The following is a 17,347-nucleotide window of genomic DNA, read 5'->3' as shown; positions in this document are numbered from 1 at the left end:
AAGTGGGAAAGGCACCACCAGTCTGTACCACAGGCAGAAACTTTTGTTCCACAATGCCAACATGTGCCCACTCCTGTCACGGCTATGTGAACCATTCCTTCCTCTCGAGATGTTGTGGAGAAGGCTGGGCCTGACACGGCACAATGTCCGCATGCTGCTTTTATTTTAATGCAAAACAGCATGGTTCTATGAGCTGTCACCCCTAATAACATCTCTTGAAAAGAGAAGGTATGTCCATCTTGAAAGCAAAGGAGGAAAGATACATTTCTCACATTCCACCTAGAACCTTGCATCCTGTGAGCTCGCAGTAGAAGACACACACACACACACACACACACACACACACACACACACACACACGTCTGCTCAGACAAACCCCACCATTCCAGTCGTGACAAAGGTGACATATGGGAATAGGTGTCTTTGCCTTGGTTGCATCTTTAGATGGGGGTTGGTGCTTGAGGAACTGAATTTCAATTTTCCTTTACAGGAAAAAAATGTAAGGTCTTGCAACATCCTGTCGAATGCCACAGTAATGTGTAAGAGTCCTGGCTTCTTCTCAGACAGAATTTTCGACACACGCAGAAGACAGGGGCTTCTTGAGTTCCTGGGAGGACCCGTCAGGAGCTGGAGGGGCCAGCTGCTGCTGCTGCTGCTGCTGCTGCTGGTGGTGGATGTCCTGGATCAGCATGGCATTCATGACCTTCCACTCTCTGTACTTCCTGGCTGTCAGCTTCGGATCATCCAGCAGTTGGTTGATCATAGCGAGGTCATGCTCTTTACACTGGCCAAGAAGCAAACAGGGAGGAAAGGAGATAGGCTGTGAACATCTGAATGTTAATAAACCCCCTTCCTCAGCCCTTTCTCCCTCCCTCTCTCTCTCTCCCTCTCTCTCTCTGACACACACACACATCATTAAAAAAAACCCTCAAAGTGTTTGCACACGTTAGTATTTTAATCTCTCCATGATAAGGCATTTCTTCACACGTGGTCACCACGAGGAAGCTATGTGTACTGGCCCTCCCCCGAGTTACAGGAGAAACTACACAGATAGCCCATGTCCCCTTCTTGTCGCCCTCTCCTGAGCCATCCATTAAGTCACCTCACAGAAGTGTCTCCATCTTGGTGTGAGTGTCACCGTGTGTCCCCTGAAGCTTGGAACTATATACAGGAACACTTCACTGGCCATCGCAAAACAGGACTGGAGTGCAACACTTTACCCACAGTATAAGCTAGCACACACAAAAAACTATCTCTTACAACTATGTCATTTTAAAATTATCTCGATTTATTTTAGAAAATCGTATCTGATTAATAGATGAAGCAAAAATACTGTGAAAACAGGAGAGCAGAAAAAAAGCACAGGAAGGAGGAATTCCTCCCCCACTCCTCAGCAATGCTGGGTGGGGAGAGAAAGAGACCACCAGAAGAGAATTTCCCTCACAGGGGTGCCAAAGTCTCAGAAGCAGCTGAAGGAAGAGAAGAAGCATAGCTTGTGTTTTTGTTCAAAGAAGAGGCACCAAACTTTCCATCAAAACAGCATTATGAAAGCCGGAATCCCAGTACTCAGGAGGCAGAGGTAGGAGGATCGCCGTGAGTTCAAGGCCACCCTGAGACTACAGAGTGAATTCCAGGTCAGCCTGGGCTAGAGTGAGACCCTACCTCAAAAAAACTAAAACAAACAAACAAACAAAAAAAAAAACATTATAAAAGTAATGGTTTTTAAAAGGTTGTGTTGTGTGTGCGTGCGTGCGTGCGTGCGTGCGTGCGTGCGTGTGTGTGTGTGTGTATTCATGCATGCATGTGTGTGGAGACCAGGGGACAGCCTCAGGTATCATTCTTAAGGTGTACCATACAGCTCTCTTTGAGATGGGGGTCCCTCATTGGCCTGAAGCTTACTGAAGCTTACTGACGAGCAAGCTCCAGGCGTCCTCCTGTGTCCATTACCCCAGGACTGGGGTTACAGACGCTCCCCACCACGCTGGTATCTACATGCATATTGGGGATCTGTGCTCAGCCCCCCCATGCTTGTGAAGCAAGCACCTGACCACGGAGCTGCCTTCAGCCCACAAACTTTTTGTTGTTATTTGTTTGCTTGCTTGTCTTTTTGGGTTTTGTTTTGCTATTTGTTTCTACTTCCTTGGTACTCAATGATTTACATTTTTTTAAAATTTTTTATTTATTTATTTGAGAGTGACAGACACAGAGAGAAAGACAGATAGAGGGAGAGAGAGAGAATGGGCGCGCCAGGGCTTCCAGCCTCTGCAAACAAACTCCAGACGCGTGCGCCCCCTTGTGCATCTGGCTAACGTGGGACCTGGGGAACCGAGCCTCGAACCGGGGTCCTTAGGCTTCACAGGCAAGCGCTTAACCGCTAAGCCATCTCTCCAGCCCAATGTTTTACATTTTTTAAGTGTCAGACAGAGTTTCCCACAGTCAAAGAATAGCCGGGCGTGGTGGCATATGCCTTTAATCCCAGCACTCGGGAGGCAGAGGTAGGAGGATCACCGTGAGTTCGAGGCCACCCTGAGATTACAGACTGAATTCCAGGTCAGTCTGGGCTAGAGTGAGACCCTACCTTGAAAAACCAAGAAAAAAAAAAAAAAACAGAATAGAGTGATAATATGAAGCATCGTCTTCCACACTAAAAAAAAAAAAAAAAAGAAGAAGAAAAGAAAAACATTCAGCCCTGAGAATTCCATCACAATTTGTTTTCTCCATTCCTATGTCCATTGTGCCAATTTGGTATGTGCAGTTCATTGTATCACACTTGCTCTGCTACTCCATCCTTCAGGAGAGGTCCCCTCCTCCCACGCTACTCTGAATCTGTGCTCTGCATGGGAATGCCAGGGAACTTCCAACATGCCTCAAAGTCCTTGAAATGAAGGAACCTGAGCTTTCCCACCTCCTTCTCATACCTCCATAATGTGGGGCTTCTCCAAGCACATTGCTCACCTCTCTCTCACACACACACACACACTGTGCACCAGTACTCCTCTCTCTCTCTCTCTCTCTCTCTCTCTCTCTCTCTCTCTCTCTCTCTCTCTCCCTCCCTCCCTCCCTCTGGTGAAGTCTAATTCCTGAGTTCATTTCACACAGAACACTTCCTTAGTTTTCTCCCATCCAAGTACTAACCAGACCCAACCCTGCTTAGCTACAGAGATCAGACGAGACCTGGAGTTTTCAGGGCAGCATGGCTGTGGACACTTTCTAAGCTTCCTTTACCTGAAGGCTTTAAATCTATACTCACTGGGGTATCATGGCCTCTAGGAAGCCTTCTGTGAGCACCACCAAGTTCTGTTGAGGACACTTATTTTACGCTCTCGTGCCATCCCGTGCACAGAGTGCTCTGAGAACTGTAGGGAGGTGCCTGTGGGTCCCCCATGCTGCGGTGTGAGCGTGAGACATCCCCCACAGCGTCACGTGTTTGCGATTAAGCCTCCTACTCAATCCCCAGCAGGTGGGGCCTTTGGGAGGCGGAGCTTTCCTGGAGGAGGGGTGTTGCTGGAGGCAGGCCTTGAGGTTTACTAATGATCTGTGGTGGTTTGAGTCAGGTGTTCCCCATAAACTCAGGTGTTCTGAATGCTAGGTTCCCAGCTGATGGAGATTTGGGAATTAGCGGCCCCTGGAGGCAGTGTATTGTTGGGGGCGGACTTATGGGTGTTATAGCCAGTGCCCCCTTACCAGCGTTTGGCATACTCTCCTGTTCCTCCTGTCCACCTTATGTTGGCCAAGGGAGGATGCCCATCCTCTGCTCATACCATCATTCTCCCCTGCCATCATGGAGCTTCCCCTCGAGCCTGTAAGCCAAAGTAAAACCCTTTTTCCCACAGGCTGCTCTTGGTTGGGTGATTTCTGCCAGCAAAGCGGACCTGACTGCAACACCATCCTTGCTAGGTGTTCCAGAGTTCATTCTTGCTGCTACTGTCCAGCTGATGTGTATAGATGTGATGCCCAGCTACCCGTGCCTGCTAAGCTTTGCATCACCATCGTGAAGCTTCCCCTGGAAGTAGTAAGCCGAAAATCAACTCCTTCCTTCCTTAAGCTGCCTGCAGTCAGATGTTTATCCCCAGCAATGAGAAGGTAACTGCTACACATGTCACCTGCCCTAAAGCCCAAGTGTGACAGGAAAACCATCTCCTCCATCCTGTACTCCTGACTCCTTGCATAGTGCCAAGAGCTAAGGAAGACACTCAGAGCATGTCAACTGTTGGAGCAATCATTCAGCATACACCCAGGGCAGCCTAGGCACAGCCCGAAGTCACAACCATGTTCACTACTCTCATTTTAAGTGTAAGACTAACCTCCACTCCCCATTGTTACACCATAAATTCAGACAGTCGTATTTGTTTCTCCCCCTCCTGAACTGTAGGCTTCATGAAGTTAGGTGTTTCTGTCTAACGTGCTCACTGCCCTGGATTGCATGAAAGAATGACCCACAGCAGGGCTCTCAAAACAGTTGCTTAGAAATGAATATATTGCCACAAAAGAAAAAAAAAAAAAAGAATGAAATCCTGTCATTTAAGATAGAATGGGACAGAACTGGTAAACACTGGGGAAGTGAAAAGAAGGCAGGCAAAGAAAGACAAGTCTGGCATGCTTTCTCTGAAGTGTAGAAACAAGGTTAAATCAACCTGAAAGAAGAATGACTGGTGAGAGCTGGGATGGAAGGACAGTGGGAACAGAGGAGGATGGATGGATATGATCCATATACAGTGCATGCATGTAAGGAAATATCACAACATGTGCACATCAGTGAGATATCAACTCATATGTGTTGATAATAACAAGCTTTCATCCCTATCCCCACAGAGAGAAGAGCTGAAGGTGCAGCTGATCTCCCAGGCTTTCCTAATAACCGTTCTCTCTATCCCTTCTCTCCCCCTCTCTGCAAATGACTGTTCCAAAAAGCTTCTCACCTCATATCAAACTTCTTCCACCCCACTCACAGCTGGTGACCTTGATCTCTAGTTTCTGAGGAAATGGAAACACTCCACATAGTATTGATGGGTAATGGGCATATCAAATGTCTGAAGGAACAACTAAATGTAATAGAAGACATCTTTTAGCTACTTGTTTAAAAAGAATGAATATTTACTGTCTTATAATGGAGTGAATCCCAGTCATTTGCAGCAAAATCGATGGAACTGGAATACATTGTATTAAGTGAAGTAACCTAGACACTGAAAAAGCTGGTATTTTATGTTCTCTCTGGAAGTAGAAATATGAAAAGCAAAAACCCTGACCTGAAAGTAGAAGAACTGCCAGGGGCTGGAAAGGGCACTAGGCTGAGGATGGCAAGGGGGTGGGGGGAGAGGGTGAGAGAACCAATGCTCATGTATGTGTCACTGGAAACATCACAGAATACAAATTAATAACCCATTCATTTTCATAGTCAGTGTATCTTAATAATAAAACTTCCAGGCTGGAGAGATGGCTTAGTGGTTAAGCATTTGCTGTGAAGCCTAAGGACCCCTGTTCAAGGCTCGATTCCCCAGGACCCACGTTAGCCAGATACACAAGGGGGTGCACACATCTGGAGTTCGTTTGCAGAGGCTGGAAGCCCTGGCGCGCCCATTCTCTCTCTCTCTCTCTCTCTCTCTCTCTCTCTCTCTCTCTCTCTCTCTCTCTCTCTCTGCCTCTTTCTCACTCTTAAATAAAAAATAAACAGAAAAGTAAAAAAATAAAAAGACTAGCAAACTGTGAACTCAGTCATAATGTCTGTCATTTCCTCTAGGGGAAACAACACAAGGGACAGTTTTCTATGGGCCTCTGCTTGAGAGGTTTTAAATTAATAATAATAATAATAATAATAATAATAATCATCTTCCACTTCTACTCTCATCTGTAACCTCTAAAGATTAGGGAAACAGTCTAATCTCCTGTGAAGGAAACCTGGAGGCCAGAGCTTCACAGAACCACCCTGCATCTCCTGGCTGGCCTGGGAGGAGAGCAGAGATTACGAATGACTTTGACAACATCCACCTGACTTTCTGGCTGGCTTTGGTAGGCGCTCCCACAGCATTGTGAAACAGAGAAAGCTGTGCTATCAATTTTCACAGCAGATGTGCAATCTGACTTAGGCAGTGGAGATTTTCCACCTGAGTAGTTATGGGAAGAACAAGGCTCATCCTTCCTTGATCCAGGCCACAGTGACACTGAGTTTCATTCCAACCTATGAAGGTTGTGATTGACCCATCATATCAAAATAAAGCCAGTGGATGTTGAGTTGAGTGATCTACACTTAGTGAGTGACATGATAGTCTGCTCAATTTCCAAGAACACTTTCACAAGAGTATTCCTCCCCGTAAAATTCCAGTGCAGGGATTACATTTCTTTATTTATGGAATATGGCCATTGTTATGATAAACATTATTGTTAAAACATTTCCCTTGTTTCTGTATGAAATTCTGATGCCTTTGCTCATTCACTCTGTAGCTTTGAAGTATTTTTAAATACAAAAGTTTCACTGCCATTGGACTGGAGAGATGGCTTAGCGGTTAAGCGCTTGCCTGTGAAGTCTAAGGACCCCGGTTCGAGGCTCAATTCCCCAGGACCCACGTTAGCCAGATGCACAAGGGGGCACACGCGTCTGGAATTCATTTGCAGTGGCTGGAAGCCCTGGCGCGCCCATTTTCTCTCTCTCTGTCCCTCTATCTGTCTTTCTCCCTATGTCTATCGCTCTCAAATAAAAAATAAATAAATAAAATATTTTTTTTTAAAAAAGTTTCACTGCCATATAGCATAGATTTTAAAAAAATATACAAATAGAAAGATTCGTGCTTGATAAATAAATAACACATGTCCATAGCCAATTCCAAGGTTAAGCAAAGACCCTAAACCAGCCCCTTCCTCAGAAGCTCCAATTGCCCCCCTCCTGTTACAAATTAAATCCTTCCTTCACAAAGGTAACCACCATACTGAATGCTCTGAATGTTAATAAAACCTAAAAAATTACTATGACAGTTTTGCAACATGAGTAAACATGCATGCACCAAATAACCTGTGTCCATTTAGTAAGTTAATTTGGTTTATTTTTCTTTATTATAGTTTTGTTGGGGGCAGGTTCTTGCGGTATTGCATTTTTGTTGTATAGGTATTTTGTTTGTTCATTTATTTGTTTCACAGCACTGGGGGATCGAACTCAAGGCCTTGTGCATGCTATACAAGTCCACAAGCACTCAGCTATCCCCTCAGCCCTTGGGATTTGTCAGTTTGGCCAATTGTCACCTCATAATACCCTGCTTATTCCTGAGGCTCACGGGACATCATAACATTGGTTATACCTCATGGAACATTAGCATTACATTTATGAGGCCCAAGGGATTTAACAAAAGGGCCTATTTTCCATGCACATACTGAGCAGCTCACCTGGGTATGAAGGAAACTCTGAAACAGCCCATAGTGTTTCCTGCTTTCTGGGGCTCATCTCCTTGTGGAATCTCTTCCCTGAGGATGGGCTGACCTAATGGCCTGCCTCTATCAAACAATGCTACGTGTCTCAAACAGCGCCGTGTGTCTCTCCTGTGACATTAAGCTCTCGCTCACTTGCATAGCTCACTGTTGCTGTCTTGCTGACTCTAAGCCACCGTCGAAGCCGTGAGCTGTCCTATGCAGAAGCCCACATGGTTCGGACCCCAGGGCAGCCAGAACCCAAAAAGCAACTGAGATGTCCAGCCCTGTGTCCTGCACAGAAATGCATTCTGCCACCAACCAACCCAAGAAGTAAGACGATGTCTCTGACAGGGAGATGAACACAGCCCCAGACGACAGACACCCTGATCACAGGCTCGACCCGCCCAGGCCGTGCTGAGGTTCCAGGCTCGCGGAAGCTCTGAGATAACAAGCGTTTCTTGTCTGAAGATGCTGAGCTTGTGGGCAATTTGTTGACCTAGGGAGAAAATGCCTACTGTGCGGGAAGAAAAGAAAAAGTGGCTGAAGTCATCCTCTACCTGGCCATAAATAGGAAGAGCAAGAAGCCACAGAAAGCCAGAGGGGCTGATAAATGGATTCTTGTGCCAGAGCAGGGGAGGGTCAAGGGGGTTACTGTGCCACCTGATGGAGTCCGCAGCCTTAGTCCTGTATTCCCGCTGCCCTCAACGTCGGCGTGAGCAGCTCACCTTCAGCAGGCAGTCCGCCTTCCTGCATGCCCTTGTCGCTCTCTCTCCCCACAGCCTCACTCTCTGACCCACTCTCCCCTTGTCAGCTTAATCTCATGAGGCTAGGCAGTGTGTCACGTCCATCTTCTGGACGACCAAGGCCGCCGAGCTTGTGCCTAGTGCAGTGATCATGGTGTGCCTTGTAACTATCTGCCTCCCTGCGACCACGCTCAGGGTGCTCCAGTCAGTGGTTACGTGACCTAGAACAGTACCTGGCGCACAGTGAGTTTCAGAAGATAGCTATTCCGTGGCAAAGCCATTTCCTTCTATCAGCTCCCATGGACAAATAAGTCCCAAATCCAAAAGTGCTAGGGCATATTGCCTGGAATTACTAACACATTAATTTGGCTCTACACACAGCATGGGATGGGTGCTAATACTGTCTTTTCGTCATTAGACGATAGAGAATTTCTCTGTTTGGAGTTTCTTTGCAAAAGTACACTCTCGCTGGGCGTGGTGGCGCACGCCTTTAATCCCAGCACACGGGAGGCAGAGGTAGGAGGATCGCCTTGAGTTCAAGGCCACCCTGAGAATACAGAGTGAATTCCAGGTTAGCCTGGACCAGAATGAGACCCTACCTCAAAAAACTGAAAACAAAAAAAAGTATACTTTTATTTTTCCCTTATCTTTTCCAGCTCCATTTTTGTAGCCTTTAGGGGCTGGTGGGGGCTTCTCTTGACTAACGGTGGTGCTTGACCATCTCAGCCTTGTCCTTGTGACTGCCTGCATTATTTCCTGGAAAAGGACTCAAATTCTTACAAAGGACATGTACGAAACAGAAATTGAGTTTCAGGGCCCACCAGTGTTTTGCAGAATCTATAAATCCTGTGCCGATTTGGGACTACCTGATAAAGCGTCCTGGCACCCTTCTGCTTGTGTCCTATGGGAACGTGAAAGCAGGATGCTTTCTTCACGAAGTACCCTTTGTTGTGGATGCCCTGAAAACCACTTCACTACAACCTGTCCACTGTCCCTCATTGCCACTGTGAAAATACTTGCTGGTCGGTTACCACAAAATGTATACTTCCTGGGCTGGAGAGATGAATTAGAAGTTAAGGCACTTGCCCACCAAGCATAAGGACCACAGTTCAATTCCCCAGCACCCACATAAGCCAGATGCACAAAGTGAAGACTGCATCTGAGTTCATTTGCAGTGGCTAAAGGCCCTGGCATGCCCATTCTCTCTCCCACCTTCCCTCTCTCTCTCAAATAAAAAAATGAATGTATACTTCCCACTGTCTGGCTTTCACAGTGCTCCTTGACTATAGTGCTTACAGGTGATGGTTGGGAAATGTTCCCCTGCCTGTGTTACATAAGAAAGGTAGCCTCAGGTGAAAACTCAAGGCCCTATTCACATTATTGCTTATTCTTGCCAAACACTGACTTCTGTTAGTCAAAGTTTGAGCCAGGCACTGTGCTAGGCACGAGGTTTACAAAACGGAGCTACCCGTGGTCCTTTGCCATTGTAGGAGTTTTAAAATTTGAGATTAGAGTGAAGAGAAACTTGAAGCCTGTTATGGAAACCTGCCTTGGATGTGGCCGTGTGAATGTCCAAGTTCTGTTGGAGTGCCCAGGATCACCTCACCCTGTAAGGATCCTGTTACTTCACCATCCCTCTTACCTCCATCCACGCACACTGCGGCGAGCTGCATTCTCCCCACAGAATCAGTGGTTCTTTCCTTTACACACAGAGTTCCCACAGTCTGAAGTTGCCTTACCTTTAACGTGCTATTCAAGGTGCGGATCTTGTGAAGCTTCTCATTTATGGATGGGTTTTTGCAGCGCTTAACAAAAGATCTCCTCAGTTCCTTTTTGGTTGAAGGCCGTCGGTCCCCAAGAGGAGAGAGACTGGCTTGCTCTAATGACTTGTAGAGCTTCTCCATTTCATCATGTTCAGACACTTTTGTTTCTTCTATCGAATAAAAATGCAGTAACAACAAACCCCGTTAAAACAAGGAGAGAACATGAGACACCATGGTGGCCCTCCTAGAGGACCCCTTGCCCACACCTTCATCTCAGACACACGGCCTCTAGAACTGTGAGACGCTGATGTTTCACTGTCTGACGTCTCACCTTGTAGTGCTTTGCAGTTAGGGGCCACACTCCCCTTTGTGAATCACGTCTGCACCAGCATTTCCCAGTAAACTTGTAGCCTGACATGCTGAGAGAGAAGCAGCCAGGAGCAGAACACAATTCGACCCATTGCTCTCAAAATTCATATCCTTCTTATATGCTAAATGCATCCATCCCATTCTAGTATCTTCTGAAGTCTGAAGCCATTCCAACATGACTCTAAAACCAACATCTCATCCAAATATCCCCAAAGTTAGATATGGGAAGATTTGAGGGGTGATTTGTCCTGGTGCAAAACTCTACCCCATCTCTGAACCTGTGAAACAAATTACATGCTTCTAAATCACAATGGGGAGGGGGCCCGGAGAGATAGCTTAGCAGTTAAGCACTTGCCTGTGACACCTAAGGACCCTGGTTCAAGGCTCAATTCCCCAGGACCCATGTTAGCCAGATGCACAAGGGGGCACACGCATCTGGAATTTGTTTGCAGTGGCTGGAGGCCCTGGCGCGCCCATTCTCTCCCTCTCTCTCTCTCTCTCTCTCTCCCCCTCTTTCTCCCTGTGTCTGTCAATCTCAAATAAATAAATAAATAAAAATAAAGAAAGAAATCACAATAGGGGAGGGAAACTTTGCCCTATGTGACTGCCTGAGATTTCCAGATCTAACCCCCACTTGAGGATGAAGCCTGCCTGGGGTCAAGGACTGTGAAAAGACAGGGGTCTTTATCCTGCCACACATTTTTCACTTCCTCATAACAGGTTGCCGGCCTCAGCTCACGGGAATCCAGGCCACAGTCACCAACATTGGGGTGAGCACTCACTCAGGCAGACTGATGGGAGCCAGCAAGACTCAGTTCTGAAACTTTATTTTCAGATACCAGAGACGGATTGTTCTTTTTAGGAAAAAAAGAAAAAACTACATGCTGTTGTATATTGGCTAGAAGCTTCCAAGAGTCATCTTAAGAATTAGCATGGAGCCAGTCCACTTGGAGACAAGGCTGTTGGGGGACGGCAGGCTAGTGGCTCCGTGTGTTGCCTTCATGAAGTGACCGCAGCACAGCTTCCGATCACAAGTACCTGCAGGGACCTCAGATGATACTGAGACCGTGCAAGGAAAATCTTCATCACTTGACGTGGCTCTAATTTCTCACAAAGAATTTTAATCCTTCAGTCCTACATTTCCTGAAAAGATCTTGGGAAATATAAACAATGAGGTCTCTTTCCCAAAGCCTACTCCTTAGGGTTTATATTTTTCCTCTTTTCTTAGAAAGAAGCTTCAGAGAGGGCCCTACAAGAAGGATGAGCTTGGCACTGGGAAGATAGCTCAGTAGAAACAACCACTTGCTTGCCACCCATATAAGCCAGATGCAAAAAGCAGTGCAAGAATATTGCATTCATTTGCAGTATCAAGAAACCCTGGTGCACCCATAGGCATGCAGAGAGAGAGAGAGAGAGAGAGAGAGAGAGAGAGAGAGAGAGAGAGAGAGATTTTAAAGTATTCCCTTAGAAAGAACTAAACAAATAGGCTTTCTCACAATGGGGAAAGAAGGGGAAAGGACACTAGAAGAACCCCAGAATCAAGCAAAATCCTTGACAGTTTACTCCTCTGGAATTAGAAATTCCTAAACCAAAATCTGGCTTCTCTCTATGTAGCCCAGACAGTCACTGTGAGATGCAAGCTAACACTCTTTCATGTGACAGAGAGCAGAGATGTTGCTTAAACTAACATTAGACCTGACTTAAAGTTCTGATCCTCAAAACCTCTTTTTTTTTTAAACCAGTCTCAAAGAGAGAGAAATTATATAAAGCTAAATCTAAAGATAAACTTTTGGCTCTATCCAAATTTTTTAAGTGGGTTATTGTCAGTAAACTCAAGAAAAACTGTTCCCATCCTTAATCATTAGACAAATGGAAACTGGAACCATAAGGAGTTATCTCATCACACCCACCAAGACAGCTAAAACTAAAAAGATAGTAATAAGTGTGATAAAGGATATGGAGAAAGAGAATCCCTCATTCGTGGTGAATGGGAATAGAAGATGGAGCTGCCTCTTTAAGAAAGCAAGTTGACAGTTCCTCAAAAATGCTATAGTGAAAAGATAATGCTGTAATTCTATCCCCAAATATACATTAAAGAGAACTGAAGCATATGTTCCCACAAATGTACCTGAGTGCTCACAGAGATGTTATTCATAAGAAGAGAGGGTGGCTGAGAAGATGGCACAGCAGTTAAAGACACGTGCTTGCAAAGTCTACCTACAAAGGTTCAATTCCCCAGCCACCCACATAAGTAGGATGAAAAAGTGGCAGAAGAATGTGGAATTCATTTGCAGCTGAAAGAAACCCTGGCACATGCCCCCCACACACAGAATGTGCAAATAAATAATAAATAAAAATGTCTGGGTTGGAGAGAGGGCTCAGTGGTTATGGTTCTTGCCTGCAAAAGCTAAGTACCCAGGTTCGATTCCTGAGAACCTACAAAAGCCAGATGCACAGAGTGGAGCTTGCTTCTGGAGTTTGTTTGTAGTGGCTGGAGGCCCTGGTGCGCCCATTCCTTCCATCTGTCACTCTCCTCTCTCTCTCTCTCTCTCCCTCCTTGCAAATAAATAAATAAACAATAATATTTTAAAATATTTAAAAAGAGGACTAGAAGACACTAAGCATTCACCCACAGATGAGAGTAGTATATGAACTCCAGGAGCTATTGCTCAGTAATTAAAACAAGTGATGGTGTAACACCCCCCCCACACACACACACACACACACACTGTTACATGGGAGAAACCTGAGATCATCCTGCCAAGAGTAGAACGTCAGGCACAGGAGACCACCAATTCCACGACACGACCGATCCAGAACAGACCAGTCAGTCCTCGCACAGAAAGTTACCCTGGGGCCACCGAGGAGATGCACGGGAAAGCAAGCAACCAACCCGCGAGGCTCTCTGCCCGTGGTGACAGCACACACCTCTGTGAGTGTGCCTGTCCTCTTTATGAGTGAAGCTGATGCTATGTAAAACATACATCAGTAGAGCTGTAAGAACTGAGGCCGGATTTGATAAGATAGCCATGTTAGCAGAGGATGTGTCTATAGTAGGCATGGTAACACTTCTGGGGGGTAAGCTAGAGACATTTCAATGATTATAGAAGATCAAAGAGAGGGTTGAGTTATACACACACACACAACAAAATATCAGAAGCTATATTTCTCTTCCCCCACGAGCCCCCTTCCTAATTTAAAATCTGGAACATTAGCCTTCAAGATTGTGTGTGTGTGTGTGTGTGTGTGTGTGTGTGTGTGTGTGTGTGTGTGTAACTCAACCCTCCCAAACTAGCTGAAGTTTCCAGTTAAGCCAGGCAAAGTAAACCTGCTTGGGTTACTGAAAACTAATGCAGAATTCACCTATAATTCATCTGTAACATTCAAAAGATTAGCATTTTCTACTATAATTTATCCAGGAGCAAGATAAGAGCACAATAGCTGCTAGGTTCAGGTAAAATAAAGATTAAAAACTGTCAGGAAGGGCTGGAGAAATGGCTTAGTGATTAAGGAGTTTGCCCACAGAGCCAAAGGACCCAGGTTCATCTCCCCAGGACCCACGTAAGCTAGATGCACAAGGGGGTGCATGAATCTGGAGTTGGTTTATAGTGGCTGGAGGCCCTGGTGTGCCTATTCTCTATCTGCCTCTTTCTCTCTCTCTCCTCTCTCTCTCTCTCTCTCTGCCTCTCTCCCTCCCTCCCTCAAATAAATAAATAAAATATTAAAATCACCAACATTTTTTTTAAAAATGAAAAAGCTGTCAGGAAAATGAGAGGAGGAACGAAAAGCAAACTGGTAGTTTGTTTCTACTTTGTCAGGGGAAACTTGAGCCTGAAAGAGTAAATGTCTGACCTCTAATAGCTGATTTCTGAAATCACCCCAGACTTAAGGAAAATGAATAAAGAATGGTGACATTGGGGATCAAGAAAATTCCCTAATTGGCTTTTTTGGTATGGCATAGTTTGTGAGATGTTCAATGTACAACAGAATACCCAGGGGATGCACTGTGACCACGCCATGGCTGACTGAAGGATTTTGATTAGTTTTTACTACTGCTAGTGGCTGGTGCTTTGATCTTCCTGGGGTCATAAAATGAGCATCCAATAATAGTGGAAATAAGTGATAAATGGAATTATAGGGCAATAAAAGGAACCAAGACAGCAAATGCCCAACAAAATATGGACCACACTGGCCTCAAAGGAGGGGGGTGTGTGTGTGTAAGAGAGTGAGTGCGTGTGTGTCTTTCTGAACTGCTGTGCCAAACAAGGGTGCTGCCAGTTAACTCTCTCTCTGGACACTTTTATACTGAGAGTAAAATACAAATGTTAACATTCTGTGGTGTTTTGAATGAGTTGTTCTCCATAAACTCGTGTGTTTTGAATGCTTGGTCCCCAGCTGGTGGCAATTTGGGAGGTGGGACCGTGCTGGAGGAGATGGGTTCCTGGGGTGTAATAGCCAACTCCCCCTTGCCAGGGTCCAGCTCAACTTTGCTGCTCTCTTTCACCTGCAGTGGCAGAGGTGATGTCCACCTTCTACTCATGCCACGTTCCCCCGCTGCCATCATGAAGTTTCCCCTAGAGACCATAAGCTAAAATAAGTTTCTAATAAATAAATAAATTCCTCCTATTGGCTGCTTTGGGTCTGGTGTTTCACCTCAGCAATGCAAAGATAACTACAACACACCCCCTCCTATTTTTATGTAGCTATTTTTATAAATTATAATTTCATACTAGAAAGAACTTCATTATTTTTCTTGTCTTACCAGATTATAAAAAGCAAATTTAGAAGACTGGCAGGCAAGCCTTCATTTTTTTTCCGATCCCTCTGAAGTGGAAGCCAACTTAATTAGTGCCATCTTCCTTATCTCCTGAGGTAAAGTCAATGCATTTTGTCTGACAATGAAGTGTTTCCAATGCAATTTTTACCCTTCCCCTCAATGCCTGTTTCAGTCTTCCCATGTACAATGGTAGGACTTGGATTCTTGTTGACACATAAGATGCTCTACAGGCTGCCGCATCTTTCCCTCACCTCACAAGTGTTTACTCAAGGAATATTAAAAACTGTCATCATGGACAAGAAAAGTGAAGACATATGAAAAGCAGTAAGTGATTTTTTTTTTTTTGTCAAATGCAAATTGGTAGTAGGTGTTAATAAAAGCTGGGTTCTATGTTATACGGGCCCAGGTACTTCTAGACCAGCCTTTGCAAACTTCAGTCTTCTAGGAAACTTTCTAAAATGTGTATTCTGCTCCAGCCAGGCTGAGATGATGCTGAAATTTAAAATTTTTGGTAAGTTCCTAGGAACTGCTGGCCCAGAGACCATATTTCACAGAGTACCTATTAGTAAGTATTTCATACCAACCATGGCTCACAGGGAGAGAAAGGGATTGAAATGACATGGAGGAATTTGGGCCTTCCACAGGGCAACACTGAGGATTTCTGAGCCATGTCCTAATGAAGAAAGGAAGGAATGGATGGAGGGAGAAAGGACAGAATGGAGAGAGAGAAAGGAAAGGGAAGGAAGGGAAAGAAAAGAAAGAAATGAAAAGAAAGGGAGGAAAACGAAGGAAGGAAGGAAGGAAGGAAGGAAGGAAGGAAGGAAGGAAGGAAGGAAGGAAGGAAGGAAAGAAGGAAGGAAGGAAGGAGGGAAGGAGGGAAGGAGGGAATGAAGGAAGAAAGGGAAATAACCTATTTGGTTTTGTTCAAAGAAGTGTGTCCAGAATCCCTGTTCAAAACCACCAGTACCTCCTACATGTTGAATACGAGGCAATTTAAAGTAAATATTGGTAATCTTTTATGCTGGGTAAACTAAGTCACTATCACAGGCTATTAAGCTCTTTAAACTGGGGTCAGGTATCTAACCAATTAGATTCAAGAAAGGAAAAAGACATATACACAATCAGATACACAAGTATGTGCATATGCATCCTCCTTGACAACATTAGAGACATGACAACATTTTTAACTAATAGTTAGAAGTTCTCTCCTTCCCAAGACTGCGCCAAACCAATCTGCAGCTCTGTCCTCCTCCTCCTACGTGCCAGCCTATTGTCTGCTCTGACAGGCTGGCTCAGCTCTTGTGGGCCCAGGATTTGGCTGTCGAGAACACTGTATGCAGATTCTCTCTTGAAATGCTGTATTTTCAACTTTGCCTCCCCCACTATCTTATTTTTGGCCTTTCTTGTGCTTTCTAGAATGTGGCTGTTTATTTTCTATTTAGAACAGAAAAGCTGGCTCTGAAGACAGGGGAAGGATTCAGATGCCAGATCTCACACCAGCACTTGAAAGGAAGCCTTTGAACGATTTGAAAGGTCTGAATAATATCCCAAGGAAGATAATTTTAATCTTCAAATGTGAAGCATTTTGGAAAGAACAGGGTAGAAAAAAAATATCCCCCGTTTCACGTGCAATAGTCTAGTGTTTAAGCACAAAAAAGACACACACAGAAGGCACCTGTCACCAACAGAGGAAATAACAAAATTAACTTTTGGACATTCTGAATACCATTTAAGACTTTATAAATGTTACCTAATATAGCATCAGATGCCTAGAGACTCAGATTTTAACAGTCTTTCTGTGCATGGTAATTTTGACAGCTCTATAACACAGCAAGACGCGAAGTCATAAGGACAGACTTCAATTACTCAATGAAGAACAAATCTGGGAAACTCATTCTAATACGAAGGACACAAGGACCAGCAATGGTACAGCTCTGAGAGAGAACTCTCCTTTGTCTGTTGCTGTAAGTGGAGACAGCTGTCCATCATGCATTGCTTTTCTTATGGGGCAGGCACTGCGTTCACCATTGTGCCATTATCCTCTCACATAAACCCTGACCAATGTTCCAGGGAGATGAACACAGCTATGATGCCAAAGCTACTATTGTTAGCACCACATCAGCCTCTGAGAACACTTGATGCAGTTGCACCTGCATAACACTCAATGGAGAGTCTCAAGCCAGGCAAATCTGCAGCCACCAAGGCCAAACTACGTGATTACTGGGCCCAGGTTTTGTGCCTAACGCTGTTCCCACAAGACTACTGGGCATTATTGGACTTCAGGTTGGAAAATTCATAAA

General features: G+C 45.0%; 1 protein-coding gene across 5 annotated transcripts in view; it reads right to left on the bottom strand.

Moving 5' to 3' along the window:
- Positions 1-206: 206 nt before the first annotated feature.
- Positions 207-17,347, bottom strand: part of Ipcef1 (interaction protein for cytohesin exchange factors 1) — a 178,637-nt gene continuing 161,496 nt past the window's right edge. For all 5 annotated transcript variants that reach the window (XM_045158521.1, XM_045158519.1, XM_045158520.1 and 2 more), the window contains 2 exons: positions 9,878-10,071; positions 207-784 (listed from right to left, as the gene is read on the bottom strand). In XM_045158521.1, the coding sequence (XP_045014456.1) occupies positions 560-784; positions 9,878-10,071 (419 nt within the window). In that variant the 3' untranslated portion in view covers positions 207-559. The remainder of the gene's footprint in view (positions 785-9,877; positions 10,072-17,347) is intronic.

This window comes from Jaculus jaculus, chromosome 9 (assembly GCF_020740685.1).
Source record: "Jaculus jaculus isolate mJacJac1 chromosome 9, mJacJac1.mat.Y.cur, whole genome shotgun sequence".
Classification (NCBI taxonomy): Eukaryota; Metazoa; Chordata; class Mammalia; order Rodentia; family Dipodidae; genus Jaculus; species Jaculus jaculus.
This window is presented reverse-complemented; position numbering and strand designations above follow the sequence as displayed.